Source organism: Budorcas taxicolor, chromosome 11 (genome assembly GCF_023091745.1).
Source record: "Budorcas taxicolor isolate Tak-1 chromosome 11, Takin1.1, whole genome shotgun sequence".
Taxonomy (NCBI): Eukaryota; Metazoa; Chordata; class Mammalia; order Artiodactyla; family Bovidae; genus Budorcas; species Budorcas taxicolor.
In genome coordinates, this window is record NC_068920.1 from 61,769,980 (window position 1) to 61,793,896 (window position 23,917).

At 44.0% G+C, this 23,917-nt stretch overlaps 1 protein-coding gene across 1 annotated transcript; it reads right to left on the reverse strand.

Annotated features, from left to right (window-relative positions):
* Window positions 1-815: 815 nt before the first annotated feature.
* Window positions 816-23,917, reverse strand: MRPS5 (mitochondrial ribosomal protein S5). Its single transcript, XM_052648329.1, has 12 exons — window positions 23,700-23,917; window positions 20,693-20,773; window positions 18,276-18,413; window positions 14,860-14,985; window positions 13,373-13,606; window positions 11,640-11,674; window positions 9,274-9,364; window positions 8,002-8,048; window positions 7,483-7,540; window positions 7,114-7,176; window positions 3,441-3,577; window positions 816-1,196 (listed from the first exon to the last, which is right to left on the reverse strand). Exons 1-12 carry the CDS (start codon window positions 23,755-23,757, stop codon window positions 972-974), a joined length of 1,293 nt encoding a protein of 430 aa, XP_052504289.1. The 5' UTR covers window positions 23,758-23,917; the 3' UTR covers window positions 816-971.

Genomic DNA, 23,917 nt, shown 5'->3' on the forward strand with positions numbered 1-23,917 from the left:
ACAGGAGGGCAACTTGGCTTTGCCCCACTCAAAATGACAAAAGGACTCTAGGAATACCAGGAAAGAATGATTGAAAGAGCAAAAACATGGGTCAATAAAATAGGCTTTTCTTCTTCTTGAGTTTTGATATTATGTTTGATGGTTGAAGCAAAAGTATAATGTGGTCTAACGTGGTTCTCAGTGTACGCAGAGGAAACTCTAAAACAATTATACAAACAGGGGAGGTAAAGGGATTTGAAGACAGGTAAGGTTCGTATCCTTCACTCAAACCAGTACAAAGTCAACACCAGTAAGTGACATAAGTATAATGTAATACCTAGTGTGCGCACACTAAGTCGCCTTAGTCCTGTCCAACTCTTTGCCACCCCTTGGACTGTAGCCCGCCAGGCTCCTCTGTCCATGGGATTCTCCAGGCAAGAATACTGGAGTGGGCTGTCATGCCCTCCTCCAGAGGATCTTCCCAAACCAGGGATCAAACGGGCATCTCCTGGAGCTTCTGCACTGCTGGCAGATTCTTTATCGCTGAGCTATTAATAACACCTAGAGCAACCACCCAAACACGGATACAGGGGTTTACTAAAAAGAGAATTTCTAGAGTCAAAAAGAACTAAGCTTGCATGTTTTCCTCAGCTTTCTAACTGTGTCACAGTCAAGTAACTGGCTGCACATTACTTTTTATCAGGTCAGACTAGAAGCCCTGCCTCCCCAGTGCATTTGATTTTTACTAGTTTAAATAAGTATTTGAAGTAGTTTTTAACTAAGACACGTGTGTAAAGTTCCTATCAGTGACTGGTATGTATGATGTGCTCAATCAATTACATCTGCATTTTTTATTATTTGTAAATAAAGAAATGTAAGGTTGGCCTTTCCTTTTTAAGAAAAAAAAACCAACAATCTCAAGTGTGAGAAAATGAGTCTCTCCCAGGTGCGGGAAGCACCCAGTGCCAGGCTGGCTGAGGCAGGAGGGAGGCCTACATGGCAGCTCTCTTTAAACCTGACCACACAGAGCGCTTCATTCCCTGCATGGCCTTGACGTCGTCCCAGTCCAATTTGATGTCTGGAACCTCATCTTCCGGCTCCGGATCCTTTCTCAAGGCCCCCTGTGGTGAGGCAACCACGATGGGCAGAGGGCCACATTCCTCCCGGAATTCCACAACATGAAGACTCTTCTTATCAGCCAGCTGTTGGTGGGTTTCCTGGGCACAACCAGACGGAGAGAACACCAGGTTAGGTCTGGGAGGCTGGTCTTACGCGGTCTGCCCCTGATGTTCACCTGGCCTGGCAGAACTGTCTGCCTGATTAAAATGTAGCAACTGTTAAGAGTTCACTAACTGAGGGTGATTAATACGGCAGGAAACGTGGCCCAGGTAATATAATATCAGGTTTATTAGCTAACTGAATACATGTAAGAGTGATTGAAAGTAAGATTTTGCTTAAAAAAAAAAAGACACAAAAAAATCCGAAGTCTTTAACTCAAACAGCAGGAACTTCCTGCGGCTATGCTAACGCTAACGGCGACCTGCTGGGGCGGCAGCAGCCCCCCCCCACCTCCCCACCCCCAAGGGGCATGAAGAAAGGGCCTTGGCCTCCTGTCTCCTGTCGTCCCCACCCTCCCAGTCACGTGCCATGCTGCGCCCCAAAGTGAACTTGAATCTCATCATGCCCCTGCCCTAGCTGCCAATTAACAGGACTTGCAGGGAGAGAGGACGTCAAGTATCCTCAGATATCCAGCACCAGACTGGGACAAACAACCCGATCTCTTCAACAACAAAAAACGTAGAGAAAAAAGAAAAACAGAACTTCCAGATTAAAAGTGATTTAAAAGACACAGCAAAGATTTTAAATGTATTGATCTTTTCTGCCATCTGATTCAATAAACTATATAAAAAATGTCTTTTAATCTGACATGGATACATTTCTATGAACACTGACTAGATGTTCGATATTGAGCTACTGGTGATTTTTTAGGCATGACGGTAGTACTGTCTGGTACTTTTTAATCCTTATCTTTTAGAGATACATGATGAAATATTTATGTGTGAGATAAACTGATGTCTGAGCTTTGGTTCAAAATGACTGGGGGTGGCTGGGGGTGCACGAGCGGCTAACTGTTGGTGTGTAACAGAGCCGTGAGGATTCGTAACAGACGGTAGCCATAAAAGTCTGGACACAGGGGAGTAAACTCAATAGATGGTTTACAGATAGTATATTAAAATATCTAAAATACCGTGAGGATAGTGCACCTTGCACTATTCTAATTCTGCATATATTTGAAGTTAGAAGAGAGAAGTGCTAATTCATAAACAAATAAATAAACTGGAGTGTCTTATAATCAGTGGCATGTCGCTTACACTGGTGTCATTTTCTGTGAGTAGCACAACGCACTTTTTATAGCTGACGCCATTTTAGAAGAGAGGATACGTAGTCACTGTTGCCAAAGATTCAAAGTACTAACACAAAACAAAACATCACATAGAAGAGCAGGTCTGCTTGACCATAAATATAACCCAAAACAAAGATTTTAAGTTACACCCAACAAGTAAGTCTCTAAAAGTAAGTTTAAATTTAGAAGTGCTTTTGAAAGATGTTTTCAGATAGTGCTAACACACAGCTGATCAAAAAAGTTCTTTGAGGCAAAACTTTTCTTTCAATTAGTTTTCCTATTTTAAACAGTGACCACTACAATTACTCCCTGGATCACTTTATTCAGAAACAGCCAGCGCACTCTGTCCCCCTGCCGAAGTCCGCAGCAAATGGAGGCCCGTGAATGCCTCTTGAACCCGGCTGTCCTTCTGCTCACTCAGCTCTGCTGAGGTCCACCCAGCCCTTCTTTCAAGGGACAAGCCAGCCCTGCAGACCTGAGGAGGGGCCCCTGCAATGACAGCCCTTCCCCCCTGCCACTGGTGCGACTGTGAGCCCAGCCCAGGCTGAGGGGTGAGCTGGGCAGGGGCCCGGTGGCCCCATCTCTGTGGAGAAATAACCTGAGCTACTGCGTGCACGGCTCCTACTGACTCAGATGTCGCCCTGAACAACCTCTGCCGGCGACATGAAACTGACTCGGGACCACTCTCGAGTGCAAGTGCCCAGGGGTCTCCACCCTAGTTCCAGCTGAAAGGACAGAATTAGCAAAGGGACTTTCTCTTTTTATTTAACATTTTTATGTTGTCGGAGTTTTTGAACAAGCACATATTCTTTCCATAATAAAAGCAGATTATAATTACTGGCTTTTAAAAATACTTAACTTTAAAACTTCAAAAACCCATGCAGCTTTTTTTAAAAGGATAATCCTCATGAATTACCTCTTCAGTTGGATTAATTAACCTGATGCAGCCAGAGACTGCCTGGTCCTCAGGTGGCCCAAGAGCAACTCCAGGACTGCCCAGAGCACGCCACTGAAATACAAACTGGCTCCTCAGTTTCCGAGCGCAGGGCTGACTTACCTGGTGTGAGAGCCCCTGGAAGAGGCCCCGGGTGAGGTTGAGCATGTTGACGGAGCCAGAGACCTTGGCATACATGTCTTTGATGCCGATGAGCCGGCAGATGGTGGTGATGGCTCGGTGGCAGCGGAGGCCATAGCCTACAAAGAGGAAAATCAAGTCAAACGCCTGCCCACTCGCCCACAGTGCAGGTGGCGCCACCTGCTGGCTGCACATGGCTTCCAGCTCTGGGTTCAGATGTTGGTTCACATTTTGGGTTCATCAATTCCCAGCTGGGTGACCTTTCACAACTTCCCGAACTTCCAGGATGACACTGATTTAAATGAGATGCTATAAGGACCAAGTAAATAATATATATGTTTCTGGACTTCCCTGCTGGCTCAGTGGTGAAGAATCTGCCTGCTAATGCAGGGACCATGGGTTTGATCTCTGGTCCAGGAAGATCCCACATGTCTTGGAGCAATTAAGCCTGTGCCCCACAACTCCTGACTGTGCGCACACCGCAGCTAGAGAAAGCCCGTGAGGAGCAACAAAGATCCACACAACCAAAAACTAATTAAATGACTAATTTTAAAATATACATACCTATAAGTTTGTTAAACACATGGACAAAAAATAGGGCTGTTAAGACTAACAGAGAGCCTGAAGTTTCTTGGCACCCCATGTGCATGTTAGCTAAGGCTCACCAGGCACACCTGTTCTCACCCTCCTTGAATGGTCAGCTGCACTGAATAGAGACATCATCCACTTCCTCCTTCCGGGAAAACTCTTGGCTTCAGTAACACACCCTCCCCCAGATTGCCTCCTAGTTACTGGCCCGCCCTTCTCACCTCCGTGCTGGCCTCTAAATCTTCGGTGGTTTCCTCTCCAGCCACTCACCCTACTCTTGGCTACCTGTAATCCCTTCCCATGTTGTTGCTGGTTAGCTGCTCAGTCATGTCCAGCTCTTCATGACCCCATGGACTGTAGCCCAGTCAGGCTCCTCTGTCCATGCGATTCTCCAGGCAAGAACACTGGAGTGGGTTGCCACTTCCTTCTCCCAGGTATCTTCCTGACCCAGGGATCGAACCCGCATTTCCTGCGGCTCCTGCATTGGCAGGCAGATTCTTTACCACTGCACCACTTGGGAAGTTCTCTAGCACTCTGATTAGCCAGGCATAAAACTCAGCACATATCTTAAAGCTGAGCTGAAAAATACAGCTTTAATCAGAAGACAGCAAAGATTTAAAAAAGAGTAACTTCTGCAATTAGAACCAGCAGTCTTTCAAAAATCATTCGGATAAAGATGTATCCAAATAACAAGTCTAACAAAAACACTACACAAGCCACAAATGCAAGCCATATATATGTTTCCAAATTATCCTGCAGAAACATTTGTACTTGAATTACATTTTTACTCCTCAATTACTTGAACAGCTTATCCGGGAACAAAGCCAAAGATTTTGTTTATTGGTGACGTGATTCATAATGCTGGACCTCATCGGGATAAGAAACTCAAGTACTACATCCCGGAAGTTGTTTACACTGGCATCTACCCGCCTTATGCAGAAGGAGGCGGATTCCTCAAGGAAGCAGATTCCTCTACTCCGGCCACCTGGCCCTGAGACTGTACAGTGTAACTGACCGGGTCCTTCTCTACCCCATCGATGATGTTTATACTAGAATGTGCCTTCAGAAACTCAGCCTTGCTCCAGAGAGACACAAAGGCTTCAGGACATTTGATATAAAAGAAAAAAGCAGGAGTAACATTTGTTCCTATGTAGATTTGAGGTTGGTACATAGTAGAAAACCTCAAGAGATGATTGATATTTGGTCTCGGTTGCAGAGTGCTCATTTAAAATGCTGAATTATGTGCAAACTACATTTTACATAGAAATGTATCTAAAATAGTTCCCATTTGTGTTCTCTTCCATTAGAGGTCATTACTATGTAAAACCATCAAAATTGCCTTTATAGGTCATGTCCATTTGACGGCCTCTAAACCCTTCAGTTCAGACAGTAAAGCGTCTGCCTGCAATGCGGGAAACCTGGGTTTGATCCCTGGGTCAGGAAGATCCCCTGGAGAAGGAAATGGCAACCCACTCCACTATTCTTGCCTGGAGAATCCCATGAATGGAGGAGCCTAGGGGGCTACAGTCCACGGGCTTGCAAAGAGTCGGACACAACTGAGCGACTTCACTCACTCACTCACTCACATATTTAAAAGATTTTTTCAAAGGAGGTATGTCCAAAACACTATCATTTCAATATGTCATCAATACCATAATATTTTTGAGCTAGTCCTTTTTTTTTTTTTTCATATGGAGTCTTTGAAATCTGGTGGTATCTGACACAGGGGCTCCCAGAGGCCACCTTTCAAATACTCAAAAGCCAAACGGGACAGCACAGGTTTAAACCTTAATGTCCAAGTGCTCAACTCAATAGTTTTTCTAATGATAAATGTTTTTATTATCTGGCATATGAATGATTACTCATGATTTTGAAGAAGAAGGCAAGTTCAGGTGCACTAATATAATTGGTACTACATTTGATTTTTTTTTTTCTTTCTTATTTCCATGCCATGGCTCTAGCAAAGTTGTACTAGAAGCTTTGGCATGAAAAATTTAAATACTGTGTACGTTCTATCTTCTGAACCAGACTTTTTAAGATATTACCTAGAGTTATACAAAACCATTTATACTGTAGAACCACAGGTGAAACACACATCAGAATGTTTAAGAATTCTACTGCCTGAGTATACTGGGCATAACTGGCATAGCCCCATGACCCTAAATTCTGACTGACTGCTCTTCCCAAGACAAGACAAGGGCCCATCTCCAGATCCTCAGAGCCTGGTGTAGCACCTGGCTCACCAAAGTTGTTCAATTCACACTTAATGATGAGAGTAAATTAATGGAACTGAATACACTATTGGAAAAGAACCATCTGTAGCATCCATCAGTGAATTCTCTAGGAGTAACCAATGCTTTTGAAGAACTGTTGCTTTTGAACTGTGGTGTTGGAGAAGACTTTGGAGAGTCCCTTGGACAGCAAGGAGATCCAACAATCCATCCTAAAAGAAATCAGTCCTGAATATTCATGGGAAGGACTGATGTTGAAGCTGAAACTCCAATACTTTGGCCACCTTATGTGAAGAACTGACTCATCAGGAAAAGACCTTGATGCTGGGGAAGACTGAAGGCGGGAGAAGGGGACAAGAGAGGATGAGATGGTTGGATGGCATCATCAACTCAATAGGCCTGAGTTTGAGTAAACTCCAGGAGTTGGTGACGGACAGGGAAGCCTGGGATGCTGCAGTCCATGGGGTCGCCAAGAGTCGAGTCTAAATAGGTTGACTACTTTTTAAAAAAAAAAATCACTGAATTATACATTTAATTCATTTGTTTTCTGTCGTGATTTACAGTACGTGGGATTTCAGTTCCCCAAATGGGGATCGAACCTGAGCACCCTGCATTGGAAGCTTGAGGTCTTAACCACTGGCCCACCAGAGAAGTCCCAAGGCTGACTGCTTTTTACTTCCCCCAAAACCTAATCTACTTAAATCTAACTTAGGCCTGTCCATTTTGGTGTTTTCAAAATGAGTTCAGGCAAAGGTGAGCAAACACAGGGGGCAGGATGAAACTGGTACAGTTTCTCTGCTTTCCCTCCAACACATCAGAAGAATTTTTTTAGTTACCTCTGGGCTGCTTCTTCATCTTGATATGTGTCCTTTTAAATGTTAAGGAAATATCATGGTATACTGGAGGGTAAAAACAGAAACATAGGAAGGGTTAGGGGTACAGCTTTAACGCCCTTGCAAACACCACAAAGCAACCGACACGGCCCTAAGCAGCCATCATGCATCGGCCACGGATGAGTACCCAACTCTGACTTCACTCATTACTAACCTTCTCATGAGAGCAATTTTGTTTCTACATTTTATATATTTATATGAAAGAAGGTAGTAACATGCAGAGAAACACAAAAATACCCCACAGAGACATATTGCCACACATAAAGAAACGAGTATAAGCCTGAAAGTTTAAAAGAAAAGATAAACACTCACTGGTATGGTCTTCATATCGTTCTATATAATGCAAATAGTGAACGGCTCTATTCTTTGCCTGAAAGAAAGAAGGAAAACAATTTTCTTAGATCTCTTGTTGGGAATTTACATTTTCTCAGAGATTCAAAAAATACCTTTTATAAAATATTTTATTATGGAAACTGCAAATTTACACCAAAATTTCAGTAGATGCTTCCAAAAGTCAAGGATTTAATTTTGAAAAAAAAAATAAAATAACATCACTACCACAGCAAAAAAAAAAAAAAACCCCAACCAAAACCAAATCAATAATTCCTTAATATTGTTTAACATTCTGTCAGTGTTCAAACACTCCCCACTATTTCATAGTCCCAGTAAGCAATCACAAAGTTAGAAATGATGCAAGAACACAGGCCCTTCTGAAATTGCCTTTTATGAGATCAGTAACTTTTGACAGTAAGTATTTTTCTATGGTTCCCACAAAGTCCAGCACAGACATTATTGATCTTTTACTGTTAACAAAGAAAAACATGTACATACTTTTCTGAAAGCATCTGCCCGTTCAGTGGCTTTCCCAATGGCAAAACCTTTTAAAGAAAAAGTAAAAATATTTGAGGTGGCAATTTCACTGCAAGAAATTTCCCCTATCAGTATACTTGCAAAAGTACAATAAATGACATGCACAAGAAGCTCACTGTTGGGTTTCTCCGGTGGCTCAGTGGTAAATAACCTGCCTGCAGAAGACACAGGCATGATCCCTGATCTGGGAAGATCCCACATGTGGTGGAGCCCGTGCACCACAGGTACTGAGTCTGTTCTCTGCAGCCCGGGAGCCACACCACTAAAGCTCCCGCACCCAGAGCCTTCTCTGCAACAAGAGAAGCCGCTGCATGAGGAGCTCGTGCACGGCAACTAGAGAGCGCCCCGCTCAACACCGGCAGTGCAAAGCCCACACAGCAGCAGAGACCCAGGACAGCCAAAATAAAGAAACCAGGTCATCTCTACAGAAAATATATGGTGGTATAGGACAAAGAATTTCTGGGAAGAAAAGGAACTGTTCAAGAGTCGTTTCCTTTGGCAACATTCTATCTACAGGTATTATAAATACCTGTTTTATAAAGTGTCAGTATGAAAAAAAAATAAATAAAGTGTCAGTATGGATGTGAATAGGCAGTTTTCCAGTTTTCTTTCCCTTACACATTCACGTATCCATTTCAAAAACAGATGTTCAGGGTGGAAACTTTACTGAAGAGTATCAAGAAGAACTCTGAAGAACTGGCAAACATACTAATTAAACATTCTTAATCTTTTCAGTGCATACTCTTCCAACCCTTAGAGGCTTTTCTTTGCATATAAACATACTTTTTAAAAATGGGATTATGTTAGTCTTATATGAAGTGGTTTTCAGTTTGTCTGTTTGACCTAATGATTCTTTTGTAAGTAATTTCCCATAATTGTTTAATGGCTATAAAGTATCACAATGCTTGGTTACATATGCTCTTCTGGTAACTGTGTCCCTATTGTGGAATATTTACTGTCTCTCTCCCCACCCCCAGTTTTCTTTCACTATTATACATAATACACCCGTGTCTTAAGCCTTTTAAAATATTCACTGTCTTCATGGGAAAAAGCAGGTGTAGGAAGATCTCTCTTTTCCCTGTAAGGCATTACTTGGGCTCACCACAAGGTCTGTGAGCCTAAGCCACTAAAAGACAGTCAGTGGAATAAGCCTGAAGCCACTGAAGGCACAGCTGAGCGCAGGCCGTGCCCGTCCAGCCCCAGCACCAGCTCCTCATGCCCTACCCCGCTCACCTGCGGCTCCTCGGCCGTTCCCCACAGCGACCAGGACGCGGACGGATTTCTTCCTTCCCTCTTTGGCGGTCATGTTGAAAACATTTCTCACCTAGAGGACAAAATGGCCATAAATGTTACCCCTTAAGGAAATTCTGGAGTAGGGAACCAGAGGAGCCTACAGACACACAGACACAGATACACACACATACACACACACAGACACACACACACACAGTGAATACACACACACAGTGAACACACAGACACACACGCACACAGTGAACACACACACCCGCACACAGTGAACACACACACATGCACACACACACAGACACACAGTGAATACACACACACAGTGAATACACACACACAGCGAACACACACACACACAGTGAATACACACAGTGAACACACAGACACACACACCCAGTGAACACACACAGTGAACACACACACACACAGTGAACACACACACAGACACATACACACACACAGACACAGTGAACACACACAGTGAACACACACACACGCACACACAGTGAATACACACACACATACGCACACACACACACAGTGAACACACACACAGTGAACACACACACACGCACACAGTGAACACACAGACACATACACACGCACACACACAGTGAACACAGTGAACACACACGCACACAGTGAACACGCACACACAGTGAACACACACACACAGTGAATACACACACACAGTGCACACACACACAGACACACACAGTGAACACACACATGCACACAGTGAACACACGCACACACACAGTGAATACACACACACAGTGAACACACAGACACACACAGATACACACACGCACACAGTGAACACACAGACACACACACACACACACAGACACACACAGTGAATACACATACACAGTGAACACACAGACACACAGACACACACACAGTGAACACACACACGCACACATTGAACACACACACACACATACACACGCACACACAGACACACACACACAGTGAACACACACAGACACACACAGTGAATACACATACACAGTGAACACACAGACACACAGTGAACACACACACGCACACACAGTGAACACACACACACATGCACACACACACAGACACACACACACAGTGAACACACACACCATCCCTCACTCCCACGAGCACAAACAGCACACTTCCTCCACAGGAAACCTCAATCTGGGCTCTCTCTTCAGGAGTGAAATGGAAATAGGACTTTCTCTTCTTATTTTACAAGCTGGTTAGACGATCTGACTGAGATAACTTCTAAAGAGATTTGAAACTGTAAAACACAGTCTATCTTATTTTAATGAAGGCACCACAAGAAAGAAAAAAAGTTGCTGATTAAACTTGAACACAGTTGGTAACTGACTGACTGACACATCCCAATAGCAGAGATGCTAAAATATGAAAAAGTGTCAATCTTACAAATGATAAAACGCAGGGTTCAGAAATAACCAGCACAGAAGTGGATCTCTACGGATCAGACTCAAGAGAAGACAGAAACTTCTGAGATACCTGATTGTTATGCACTGTAGAAAAATCTACATTTGGGGGCATATTTATACATCCACCAAGAACTACGAAACTGTTAACTGCTTACGTGGTGGCCCCTTTCCCATAAAGTGAACTTAAAGAAAAAGGGAGCTCAAGGAAATCACCCCCACGGACAAAATTCTTCAAAGGAACCAACTTCCACAAGGGGTACACCAAGACCCAAAGACATAAAGTACTTGTAAATGTATTTTAAACTTGGATGTAATTGATACTGAAGAAATAATGTACACAATCAATCACAAACTCAACACACTCCATATGGCATTTAATACCAAGTGTGAGCTCAAAAGGAAGTTGACGATTTCAGGAAATGCCCTGGAAAAAGCGATCGAAGTTGACCTGATACAGACTTCAGTTTCAAGAGCCTATAAGCAGCCCAGCAGAACCTTTCCTCAGCAAGAGCTGGACATTCGCAGTAACTCCAAGCTTTCTACCCCTCCCCACGTCTCCCCTCAACCTCTGCTTCCTGAACTAAGTGTCAGATACAGCTGATTCTGAGAGAAGTTGCTCCTGCAACCTTTGCTTTAAGGAGGAAATGTAATGCAGTCTCCCAGTTCTGCCGTCAACAATACCACTGAAGTCACCTTGCCACGAGACCCTGATGAGCAGCCCCCCAAAAGGGCAGCAGTCAGAAGAGAACTGAAATTGAAGTTTCATCATTTCCTCACACAAAGCAGCCCTATAGCTCAGAAAGTCACATATTGAAGGCTTTTCTTCACTGTTCCTCCTGCCGCATCCCCTCAATATCTACTACCGTTAACTTCTCCGAAGGCTTAACTCGGTATTTAGGTCAGCACGCCTACCTCAAGTATCCTGGTATCGAAATCATCATACGTTTCTGCAGGGAGAGAAAAAAACAGGAATATAGGTAAATGCGTCCATGTAATTAGTGCATGACAGCATTTTTTAACAGCGGCACCGTCACTGACGTTTCACTAAGAATCTCAGATATTTTGGCGCCACTCTCAAGGCCTGGCCCTCTTCACTACCAGAAACTGTTCCACCCCTAAATTCATAAACCCGGCCACCGTCTTCCTGACTGCTTTCTCCTACCCCTCCAGCTCGCACTCAGTGACTCAAAGGTACTGGTTCTTGGGGCTTGGCCAGCATCTCCAGACTCTTGACCCCCGCTCCCCTTTCCCCATCACCCCTCTGGTCCTCCAGCCTCTGCCACTCAGTCAAGACACTACCGTCCACCACTTCCGCTAGGTCTTGTGAATGTCCTCAACTCGCTCGCCTCCTCCCCCCTCCACCACACCATCCAGGAGAGTCAGTGCAGCTGTCTGGCCACACCTGACCTGCTGGGTGCGGCAACAGAGAAGTCAAAGCACGGCACACACTGGGGCCACTAAAAACTCACGGTCTCCAACTCAGCTGAGTGCTCTCTGCCGTCTGCGGGCCTTCTACATCCTCTTACTTAGGTCTCTCTCTTCTCACCACAGCAGCTATTTCCAACACTCCCTGTTCTTTGACTATAGAAAATTTACATCCATAGACAATGAAACAACCAGCAAAATGTAAGTTTATGTACCATTAGCTGGCTTCAGTGATTATCAACTCACGTCAATCTCCTTTCCTCTAAATTCGGTCCAATTCCCACTCCACTGGGTAATTCTGAGGCCAGTCCCAGACACGTTACATTTGCATCAACACACTCTGGTGTCCACACTTGTCCATGTTCCCATCTCCTTCTCAAAGACTCAAGGAAGCCTCTGGAGAGACGACACTCACGCTGCCAAAATACAGCTCACCGGACTCTGTCCACTGCCCTTTCTTCTGTCACAAGTTCATCCATTTATCTACAGGCTAAATCTGGACCCCCAAGAGGGACTTAAGGTCATGGGTTTTTCCCTCTCCCCCCATATCGTCATTCTCCCAGTGAAAGTATTCTTCTAAGTCCTCAGTGTGCTGGCCTGAGTCCCTCCATCTCAACCTCTCCTCTCCTCTCCTCTTTAAGCCAAACTTAAGAAAGCAGCCAAACTCTTGCCTGCTTTCTCATCTCCTATTCATAGACACGAACAAAATTTTCAGATGATTTTTACTTCTTTACATACTCAGGAAACAGTGCGGGAGATGACTTTGTTTTCTAATTTCATCTGATAAATATTATCAACTTTTATTTCATGTGTTGTTTTAGGATGCTTAATGACAACTATCTGGTTTCTTCTGTTTTCAAAATAGCACTCCCAAAGCATGTTGCTCCATACCAACAGCACTTGGGAAACTGCGTGCTATGGGTGACTCGGAATAGGCGTAATGCACACCACCACACTCGAAGGCTCTGAGAAGCCACACAAGTAAGACACCAGAACCCAGTGCTCTGCATCCTATCTGTGCGATACTTCTTGGTTTACAGGCCTCTAGTGTTTCATAAAATACAGTTGGTTAACAATGTGAAGTTATTCCAGTGATATTCAAATTCTTGTTTTAGAAAAGGGCAATCTAAACAGAGGAGTAAATAGAAGCATATTAAAGAATTCCATAAACTAGGAGTGCCCTCTCCATCACAACATAAGTGAAACCAGGACTCTGCTACCTCCATTGGGACCGGGGTCGGGGGGGCCAAGACTGACGCCACCCCACGAGTTTCCGCTCCATCCTCGCTCCCGTTTAACCTTCATCTTCCTCTTCCGGTCCCACTCTTCTCTCTGTTGGACCATATCAGCCTCCACCTTTTCTTGCTCTTCCTTGCTTCTTTGAGTGATGGTCTGTATAGCTCCACTTTTCATAAGTGGGGCATTCAGACCAGGCCATAGGAAGCCACGACGCCCTGAAGGTTTAAAAACACACAGAAATAATTCTTTTAAAAGCATTCACTTCTTGAGTATTAAAATGCCAGGCAATGGGCATACAGATAGACACTGCTGGTGGGAGCTTACACTAATATACTCACTTTACAGGCCACTTGGCACCGTCTACTAAAATTTTAAACATACCCATCGTAACAGCCAATAATTCCACTTAATGGTACTGCCTAGAGACACACTGCCACTCGGTCATGAAGCATGTGTGTGCTTGGACAAGGGTGTCCACTGAAGTGTTATTTGTAAAGGCCAAAAAGAGAAACAATCTACTGTCTAGCAATATTGAAACAGCAAAATGAACTGTGGCTTATCCAACCTATGAAATACGCTGCATTAAACCCAAAGAATAAGGCAGCCCTGTGGGTCCCAATGTGGAATAACTTCTAAGACCTATTACTGAGTGAAAAAAAATGAAGTATAAGAGAATGTGTACCATGTGATATAATCTAATTATTTTTAAAAGAAAATGTATATTCTTCTTAGGTTATGTACACAAAAGCATTAGAAATGTCAAGATTGTTAATCGGCTATAACCCGATATAAAATAAAAAGTTTAAATTAAAAAAAAACAGAAAATGTTCAGAAGGAAACACATAAAAATGAAATCAGTGGTTTCCTTAGCAGAGGCAACTGAGATTAAAGAAAATAAAAAAGGCATCAAGGGACTTCCCTGGTGGTCGAGCAATTAAGACTCCTCACTTTCAATTCAGGGGATCCCCAGTCCACGAACTAAGACTCCCACATACTTGTTTTTGTAAATAAAGTTTTACTGGAACACAGCTATGCCCATTTGGTTATGTGTTACCTATAGCTGTTCATCTGCTACAAGAGCAGAGTTGAATGGTTGTAACATGGACCATGTGGCTCACAAGGCTGAAAATACTTACTTCCTAACCCTTAGCAGAGAAAGTTAGCTAATTCTAATTTTCTACCACTGAACTGTAAATTCTTTGAGCACAGGGCCTTTCACAACAGATGTCACACAAGGGCACTTAAGGCCTGTGGAATAAACAGCTCAATGAATGAATCTCTTTCTATGGGATTTTCTTCCCCTGAATCATGGGGCAATAAGCCATTTGGCTGGACTCTAAAACCACATTTTCTAATGCCCTTCATGAGAAACGTTTTGATGTTTCTAGTTCGTAAAACATTCTATCAAGTTTTGGAGAGAAAAAAAAATCTTAGAAAGCACAATAGCTGTTCTCATAAGTAGGCTTACCTTCGCCAATGATCTGACCCCTGTTCAAGTCCTTCCTTCTCTTTCTCTTGGTTCTTTTGCCTCTTCCTTTCCTTGCTCCGGCACCAGTTTCTGCTAAAGCACCTTTCCAGAGCTCGTCTGCTGTCACTGTAAAGAGACAGGTGTCACAGAATTTCTTCAAGCAGTGGTTCAGGGCCTACTGATTTACTCCTGCTGAGTAAAAAGGGCTGGAAGAAGGTGGGTCACCTGCATCACTATGGCAATGAAAGCAAAAAACATCCTTTGCACATTCCACATGATTTCCATTTGAAAAACCCAAGATTTGACACTACTCCTTTTACAGAATACGGCCTCCCCAGCACAAAAGGCAACAAACATTTACATCCCAGTTACTTTCCTATAGATGTGTTCCCTGAACATTTTATCACCTGCGTGACAGGGCTCTTCCCTGCCCTCCTGCCTCCACTGTAACTAGCCTAGAGGTTAAAGCGTCTGCCTCCAATGTGGGAGACCTGGGTTCGATCCCTGGGTCGGGAAGATCCTCTGGAGAAGGAAATGGCAACCCACTCCAGTATTCCTGCCTGGAGAATCTCCTGGACGGAGGAGCCTGGTGGGCTACAGTCCATGGGGTCGCAAAGAGTCGGACACGACTGAGCGGCTGCACCTTCACCTTCAGCCCAAAGAACCAACTCTACAATTTGAACCCATAAAACTTAATCATTTATTCGTCTGCTCTATTCTGAAAATGCCCTGTATTTCTGTATATCCTTCAAAACAAGATGCCCAAATTCGTCTTCAACTCTAATGAAAACCTGACCAACACTTGGGAAGGATGAGCATGCATGGGGTCTGACAGTTAGTCCTCGCCCATGCACGTCTGTCCTTCTTAGGTGATTATCTTTTGCTGTAATATACAGACCCTGACACCACTGATTTGTTTCCATCTGTGAATTTCTGGGCTCTGCCAACCTTTTCTGCCATACATTGCAGAGAGTATTTTCCCCTCTGTACTTGTGGAACATTCAGATTCTTTACTTCTGATTACTTCTGAATTTTACTGGTATAGCCACGTTGTTTATTAGAGTTAAATTGTCTTCACAAGGACTCTGCCTTTCACGTTATCACCAACTGATTTTATGATGACCAATTATTCCATTACCAATTTAATAAAGAATCAGAGCCATACAAACGTTGTACTAGTCAAAATTCTAAGACACATATATCTACATGCCTGAAACGCTAAACACATTCTAGAAGTCAAATGAGCATCTTCATTTTCCTTTTCTTATGAGCCCTTAGGCTTCAAAGGTTCTACCTGCTTGCTTCCTGAAAGGCCTTACACTTTGATCCTTTGGTTTGATAAAATGAAAAGAGGAAAATGTTTTGGATTTACAGTATTTTTTAATGTTTTGCATCTATCGAGTACCCTGTTTTTCAAAATACACATATTATTAGAACTAATCTTTGCAACCAAAGCTCAGAAAAATAGGTCAGTTTCCACATCACATGCTGCTTTGTGTATTCCTGATCAAAGCAAAGAGTTAAACTCAAACTTTAGATTGACACTGATTCATTTAAGAGAACCACACGTTTGAAATAAAATTACCAACCTCAAACTAAACTCTCACTAAACACTGACTTTCTTTCTTTATTCCTTGAAAAGGATGGTATCTATAAATGTCATCAAAAACTTGAAAGTTCACCGTACAAGCACTTTTAATGGAGATAAATCTGGATTCCAGAAAAACATCTACTTCTGCTTCACTGACTGTGCTAAAGCCTTTGACTGAGAGGATCACAACAAACTGTGGAAAATTCAACAAATGGAAACACCAGACCACCTTACCTGCCTCCTGAGAAACCTGTATGCAGGTTAAGAACCAATAGTAAGAACAGGACATGGAATAATGGACTGGTTGCAAATTGGAAAAGCAGTACATCAAGGCTGTATATTGTCACCCTGCTTATTTAACACACATCATGCAAAATGCCGGGCTGGATGAAGCACAAGCTGGAATCAAGATTGCTGGGAAAAGTATCAATAAACTTGGACATGCAGATGGCACCACCCTTATGGCAGGAAGCAAAGAGGAACTAAAGAGCCTCTTGATGAAGGTGAAAGAGAGAAAAAGTGGGCTTAAAACTCAACATTCAAAAAATGAAGATCATGGCATCCAGTCCCATCACTTCATGGTGCATAGATGGGGAAACAACACAAACAGTGACAGACTTTATTTTTTTGGGCTCCAAAATCACTGCAGATGGTGACTGCAGCCATGAAGTTAAAAGATGCTTGTTCCTTGGAAGAAAAGCTATGACCAACCTAGACAGCATATTAAAAAGCAGAGACATTACTTTGCCAACAAGGTCCATCTAGTCAAAGCTATGGTTTTTCCAGTAGTCATGTATGGATGTGAGAGTTGGACCATAAAGAAGGCTGAGCACCAAAGAACTGATGCTTTTGAACTATGGTATTGGAGAAGACTCTTGAGAGTCCCTTGGACCAAGAAGATCAAACCAGTCAATCCTAAAGGAAATCAGTCCTGAATATTCATTGGAAGGACTGATGCTGAAGCTGAAGTTCCAATACTTTGGCTACTTAGACGCTGGGAAAGACTGAAGGCAGGAGGAGAAGGGAACGACAGAGGATGAGACGGTTGGATGGCAACACTGAATCAATGGACATGATTTTGAGCAAGCTCTGGGAGTTGGTGATGGACAGGGAAGCCTGGCGTGCTGCAGTCCATGGGGTCACCGGACATGACTGAGAGACTGAACAATACAAGAACCATCTGGATTTGGCCCCAGACCACTGCAACAAAGTGACCAGCACAGTCAAGTGAGCCACACAAAGTTTTGGTCTCCAAGTGCATACAAAGCTACGTTTACACTATACCATAGTCTTTAGCATGCGACAGGATCACGCAGAGTCGGACACGACTGAAGCGACTTAGCGGCGGCAGCAGCAGCATTATGTCTAAAAGCATTATGCCTAAAACAACAGTATACACTTTAATTTTAAAAATACTCTATGGCTAAAAATGTTCATCTTTAGCAAGTCAAAGTAGCAACATCAAAGATCACTGATCTCATATCACCATGTCAAATATAATAATAACTCAAAAGTTTGAAATATTGCAAGAATTACCAGAATATGACACAAGAGACAGAAAGTGAGCAAAGAGTGTTAGAAAAAATGGTGCAGACAGATTTGTCCAACACAGGGTTGCCACAAATCTTAAATGTGCAAAAAAATGCAATATCCTCAAAACACAAAAAAGCGAAGTGCAATAAAACGAGGTATGCCTGTACATCATATATTAACCTCTGAAGTGTAAATTCATTTAAGCAGAAGAAAAAGCAGAAAAATTAAGCTACCAAAGCACCTTTTATTTTCCTGTTTCATGAAATGGGAAGTTTGTGGCCAGACTACATACATTTAGTGAAGAAACTATAGGATCTGTACTGCTGGGCCGTCAAGTTGCTGGGAGCAGAAATGCAGCACTGTGTCTGCAGCACGCGGGCCAAGCGGGTAAAATGACAGCTGTCTCCAGTTCCTGCAGATGACAAAGGGCCTGTAGGTAGACAAGAGTAAAACTGTTAGATGCTCCACGCCTGCGCAGAAACACTGCCAGCGCCGACAAATTAACTCTTACTGATAAAAACAAGTCACTAAAATGCTGAACTTTTAAGAATCGTATTTTGAGGACAGTTCTTTCTTTAAAAAATAAAAGCAAACTTTAGGACACTGGCTCAGATAATACAGGGACATCTCTCTGGACCTGTCAGCTTGCTGAGTAAACGGTTCAATTAAAAATAAATAGAAACTAGTGGCTTTTCATTTTAAATAAATTCGGGTCTTCAACAATCACTCTAAATCCCATTACGTTGGACACATTTTAGTTTTTCTTGTAACCCCCTCAATGTTCAACAAAATACCAAGTACACATTAATTTATTCTTGCTGTTTAATGTTGCAGTCCTTGAAATACTCAGCTGAGCTCAGCTCAGTCACTCACTTGTATCCGACTCTTGCAACCCCATGGACTGTAGCCCACCAGGCTCCTCTGTCCACGGGATTTAGATCGCATCAAAACTGTGCTTGCGTCTATGCTCAGAAAAAGCAGACATGGGGCTTAGTTAAATCTTCAATTAGCACAACAATGTTAACAGGGAAAAGAATAATATACACTATCTATTTGGAAATATAACCAGGTAGAAGTTAAAATAAAGTGTCACTGGAAAATGAGAAGGCCTAGCAAAGGGAAATGGTTTTAAGGTATAAACCTTTTGGTATTCCTTGGAAGTGTAGTATTTAAGATAGCAATCTTCAAAGTAGGAACTACTCTCCTCATTTCACACACAAGGAAACTGAGGGTGTCGTTTGGTCGTGGTTGCACACGCAGAAAAAGTGGAGGACAACTGTGTCTTCATTCCTCCAGTCATAACTCTCCTCGCCCCAGAGCCTCCTGTGGGGCTGCCCCCCTAGCCAGAGTGCTGCTTTCTGGCCTTCCTCGCAGAGCCCTTCTCCAGGCCCTGCATCCGCTCAGGCTGGGACACTGCCGGGCTCAGAGTCAAGGGCAGAGTAGGCAGTTCATGACTGAACGCGCCACCTGAACGACAGAGAGACAGGTGCGGGAAGAGCCCGGCGCTTGGACCACTTGAACAAGCACAAAGGCGTCTCAACTGCAGGGCTAATAAGATGAAAGGAAGACTAAAGGCAAAGTCCAGCCTGGGGCGGACACAGCGAGACTTCAACTCTGCCCTAACCAGAGACCACGCAGAAGAGGCCATAAGCATAACATGATATTCTCAGGTGGCTTGCTCAGGTGTAAAGAACCCGCCTGCCAACGCCGGAAGTGGGAGGTCAATCCCCGAGTCGGGAAGATGCCCTGGAGAAGGAACGGCAACCCACTCTAGTATTCTTGCCTGGGAAATCTCATGGACAGAGGAGCCTGGCAGGCTACAGTTCATAAGGTCACAAAGAGGTAAGGTTCGTATACTTCACTCAAACTAATACAAAGTCAACACCAGTAAGTGATATAGGTATAACGTAATACCTAGGGTGTGCACGCTAAGTCGCCTCAGTCCTGTCCAATTCTTTGCCACCGCGTGGACTATAGCCTTGCCTGCCAGGCTCCTCTGTCCACGGGATTCTCCAGGCAAGAATACTGGAGTGGGTTGCCGTTCCTTCTCCAGGGGATCTTCCCGACTCAGGGATTGACCTCCCATCTCCTGCACTGGCAGGCGGGTCCCTTACAACTGAGCACGCCACCTGGAATATCATGTTATGCTTATGGCCAGTGGTCAGAGAGTCAGACACTACTTAGTGACTGAACAACAAGAACAAAGCATAACACGGGCTCAGCAAGCACTAGCTTCCTTCCTTTTTGCAAAGTGAGCGAAGAGAGGGCCTGGCACTGTCAGGAAAGAACAAAAACCTTCTGCAAACACTGTGTTTCAAGGAGGCGTCACAATATTCAAAACACCTCAGGACCCAGTCCTGCCATTACTGGCTGTGTGACCTGAAGCAAGTCACTTGGCCTCTAAGAGACTCATTTTAGCATCTGTAAAATGGGAATAACAACTCCGTCACTAAAAACTGGTGTGAGGATTAACCAAGATAACATACTATTAACCTGACACACAAATCATTATTCAAAAAATCGTGGCTGTTATATCTTAGAGCCTTGAATTCTAACAGCCATTATCATTAAAAATTTGAAAAATACTCTTTAGACCTTACCCATTTCTATTATAAAGAATGTACTTCATTCATTTACATTTTAGAAACTACACAAAGTACTCTTAACATCAGATCTTAGAAGAAAAGGTAGTTAGATAAATAATCTCACCATTGCTGGGAACAGCCTTCAAAGCCCAAATGGAAGCTGTTGGAAAGGTGTTTAGGTAAAGCTGCCTGGACCATAAATGACCTGTAAATTAAAAAACAAAAGTTAAGATATATTTCTACATGAAAAGGAACATTTTTAACATCTAAGGAATAGCAACATCTATAGTATAAAAGAACCAAAACAAGTAAATGAAGAGTTTCTGGGCACCATGACCACTTGCCCAAGTAGATGACATCACATCACACTGGCTGTTTCACACTCACACCTGACCTGTTACCAAGCCTCACACATTCTCCTCAAAAAAGGGCATTCGTTAACCATCAGTTCAGTTTAGTCGCTCAGTCACGTCCGACTCTGCGACCCCATGAATCGCAGCACGCCAGGCCTCCCTGTCCATCACCACCTCCCGGAGTTCACACAGACTCACATCCATCAAGTCCGTGATGCCATCCAGCCATCCAGCCATCTCATCCTCTGTCGTCCCCTTCTCCTCCTGCCCCCAATCCCTCCCAGCATCAGAGTCTTTTCCAGTGAGTCAACTCTTTGCATGAGGTGGCCAAAGTACTAGAGTTTCAGCTTTAGCATCATTCCTTCCAAAGAAATCCCAGGGCTGACCTCCTTCAGAATGGACTGGTTGGATCTCCTTGCAGTCCAAGGGACTCTCGAGAGACTTCTCCAATACCACAGTTCAAAAGCATCAATTCTTTGGCGCTCAGCCTTCTTCATAGTCCAACTCTCACATCCATACATGACCACTGGAAAAACCATAGCCTTGACTAGATGGACCTTAGCTGGCAAAGTAACGTCTCTGCTTTTGAATACGCTGTCTAGGTTGGTCATAACTTTTCTTCCAAGGAGTAAGCCTCTTTCATGGCTGCAATCACCAGCTGCAGTGACTTTGGAGCCCAAAAAAATAAAGTCTGACACTGTTTCCCCATCTATTTCCCATGAAGTGATGGGACCAGGTGCCATGATCTTAGTTTTCTCACTATTGAGCTTTAGGCCAACTTTTTCACTCTCCTCTTTCACTTTCATCAAGAGGCTCTTTAGTTCCTCTTCACTTTCTGCCATAAGGGTGGCATCATCTGCATATCTGAGGTTATTGATATTTCTACCGGCAATCTTGATTCCAGCTTGTGCTTCCTCCAGCCCAGCGTTTCTCATGATGTACTCTGCATATAAGTTGAATAAGCAGGGTGACAATATACAGCCTTGATATACTCCTTTTCCTATTTGGAACCAGTCTGTTGTTCCATGTCCAGTTCTAACTGTTGCTTCCCGATCTGCATATAGGTTTCTCAAGGGGCAGGTCAGGTGGTCTGGTATTCCCATCTCTTTCAGAATTTTTCACAGTTTATTGTGATCCACACAGTCAAAGGCTTTGGCATAGTCAATAAAGCAGATGTTTTTCTGGAACGCTCTTGCTTTTTCGATGATCCAGCAGATGTTAACAATTTGCTCTCTGGTTCCTCTGCCTTCTCTAAAACCAGTTTGAACATCTGGAAGTTCACGGTTCACATATTGCTGAAGCCTGGCTTAGAGAATTTTGAGCATTACTTTACTAGCATGCGAGATGAGTGCAATTGTGCGGTAGTTTGAGCATTCTTTGGCATTGCCTTTCTTTGAGATTGGAATGAAAACTGACCTTTTCCGGTCCTGTGGCCACTGCTGAGTTTTCCAAATTTGCTGGCATATTGAGTGCAGCACTTTCAGAGCATCACCCTTTAGGATTTGAAAAAGCTCAACTGGAATTCCATCACCTCCACTAGCTTTGTTCATAATGATGCTTCCTAAGGCCCACTTAACTTCACATTAGAGGATGTCTGGCTCTAGGTGAGTGATCACACCATCGTGATTATCTTGGCCGTGAAGATCTTTTTTGCACAGCTCTGTAAATATACTAAAAACCACTGAACTGTATAGTTTAAGAAGGTGAATCATATGGTGTGCAAGTTACATCCCAATAAAACCACTATAAAAAAATATTTATACACTAAAAAAAAGAAAGAAAAAGGCTCTGGAACCAGGTGGTATGGCTGCAAAAACCTGACGTCCTTCCAGTCTAACCTTGAACAAGTTTCTCAACCTGTGTGTCCTAATTCCCTAATCTGTAAAATGGGAATGTAAAGGTATCTATCTCATAAAGACATTGTGAAGATGAAAAAAAGCATAAAGAGCTTAAGACAGACCCTGCTACACCTAAGAACTCACGGAGGAAAGCGGCAGATGCTAGGTGCTATTTGAACAGGACTTCGAAAAAAGAGGAGGTGGTCACAAACATAAACAAAAGTAAAAATATTTCTCAGGTCAGATTTTCCGACAAAGGATTTCAGGTCAAGTTTCCTAACAAAACAAGTTACAAAAAAGAACTTTTCGATTTTCACAGATCTTTAGATTTCACAATTACGAATGCTGGATTGCAAGTTTATAATAAAATAAAATAGAGCGATCAGAGGTCAGGTCAATTGTATACTGGTTCCTAGAGATAAACGTTGCGCTGAAGGATAGTAGGCTGCCTCTCCTCGGGCTGCAAACAACGAACATGGGGTGGGGGACACTACCAACATCCTTCTTTTTAATAAAGAGCATTGATCAGCCCGAAATCTAAACGAACTGACACTAATCCTACCCGACTCAAGCTGGAGGACAGCCTATTTCCCTTTCGAGCTTCTCTGGCCTCGATCTACCCGCAAGTCGCGCCCGCGGGGAAGGCGATGCTGGCTTGCAACTATCCTCCTCACTTAGCCGAGCATGCACCAGCCGCCTGGTGAACTGGAAGGGACCCTGGACCTCGTGCAGTCCATCCTCACATTACACACCCAGGCCCTGTGCGAACGCACGCAAGGTCACACAGCAGACCCCAGTGAGCCGGTAACCCGGCGCGAGGGGCCAGGAGCTGCGGCTTCTTGCTTTTCCCCGCCCGGGCGAATGCAGGCCCCGGGAGAGCCGCCCCCACCCCCGCTCCCGCTCGGCTCAAAGCTCCGGCTCCCAGCGTCCCGGCTCTCACCCGCCGAAGCGCCGCACAGAGCAGGGAGGAATCGCGCAGCGCGTCCCGCCGCCGCCATGGTGGAGGCCCACGAGCGCCTCCGGCCGAGCAGCCTTCCTACCGCCTGTCGTGACTGCTCTCCATCCACCGGCCGCGGACCTCGGCCCAAGACTGAATCCCCAAGGTCCGGGGGCCGCGCCGCAGCGCAGGCCCGAGTGAGCGGGTGTCCGGACAGGCAG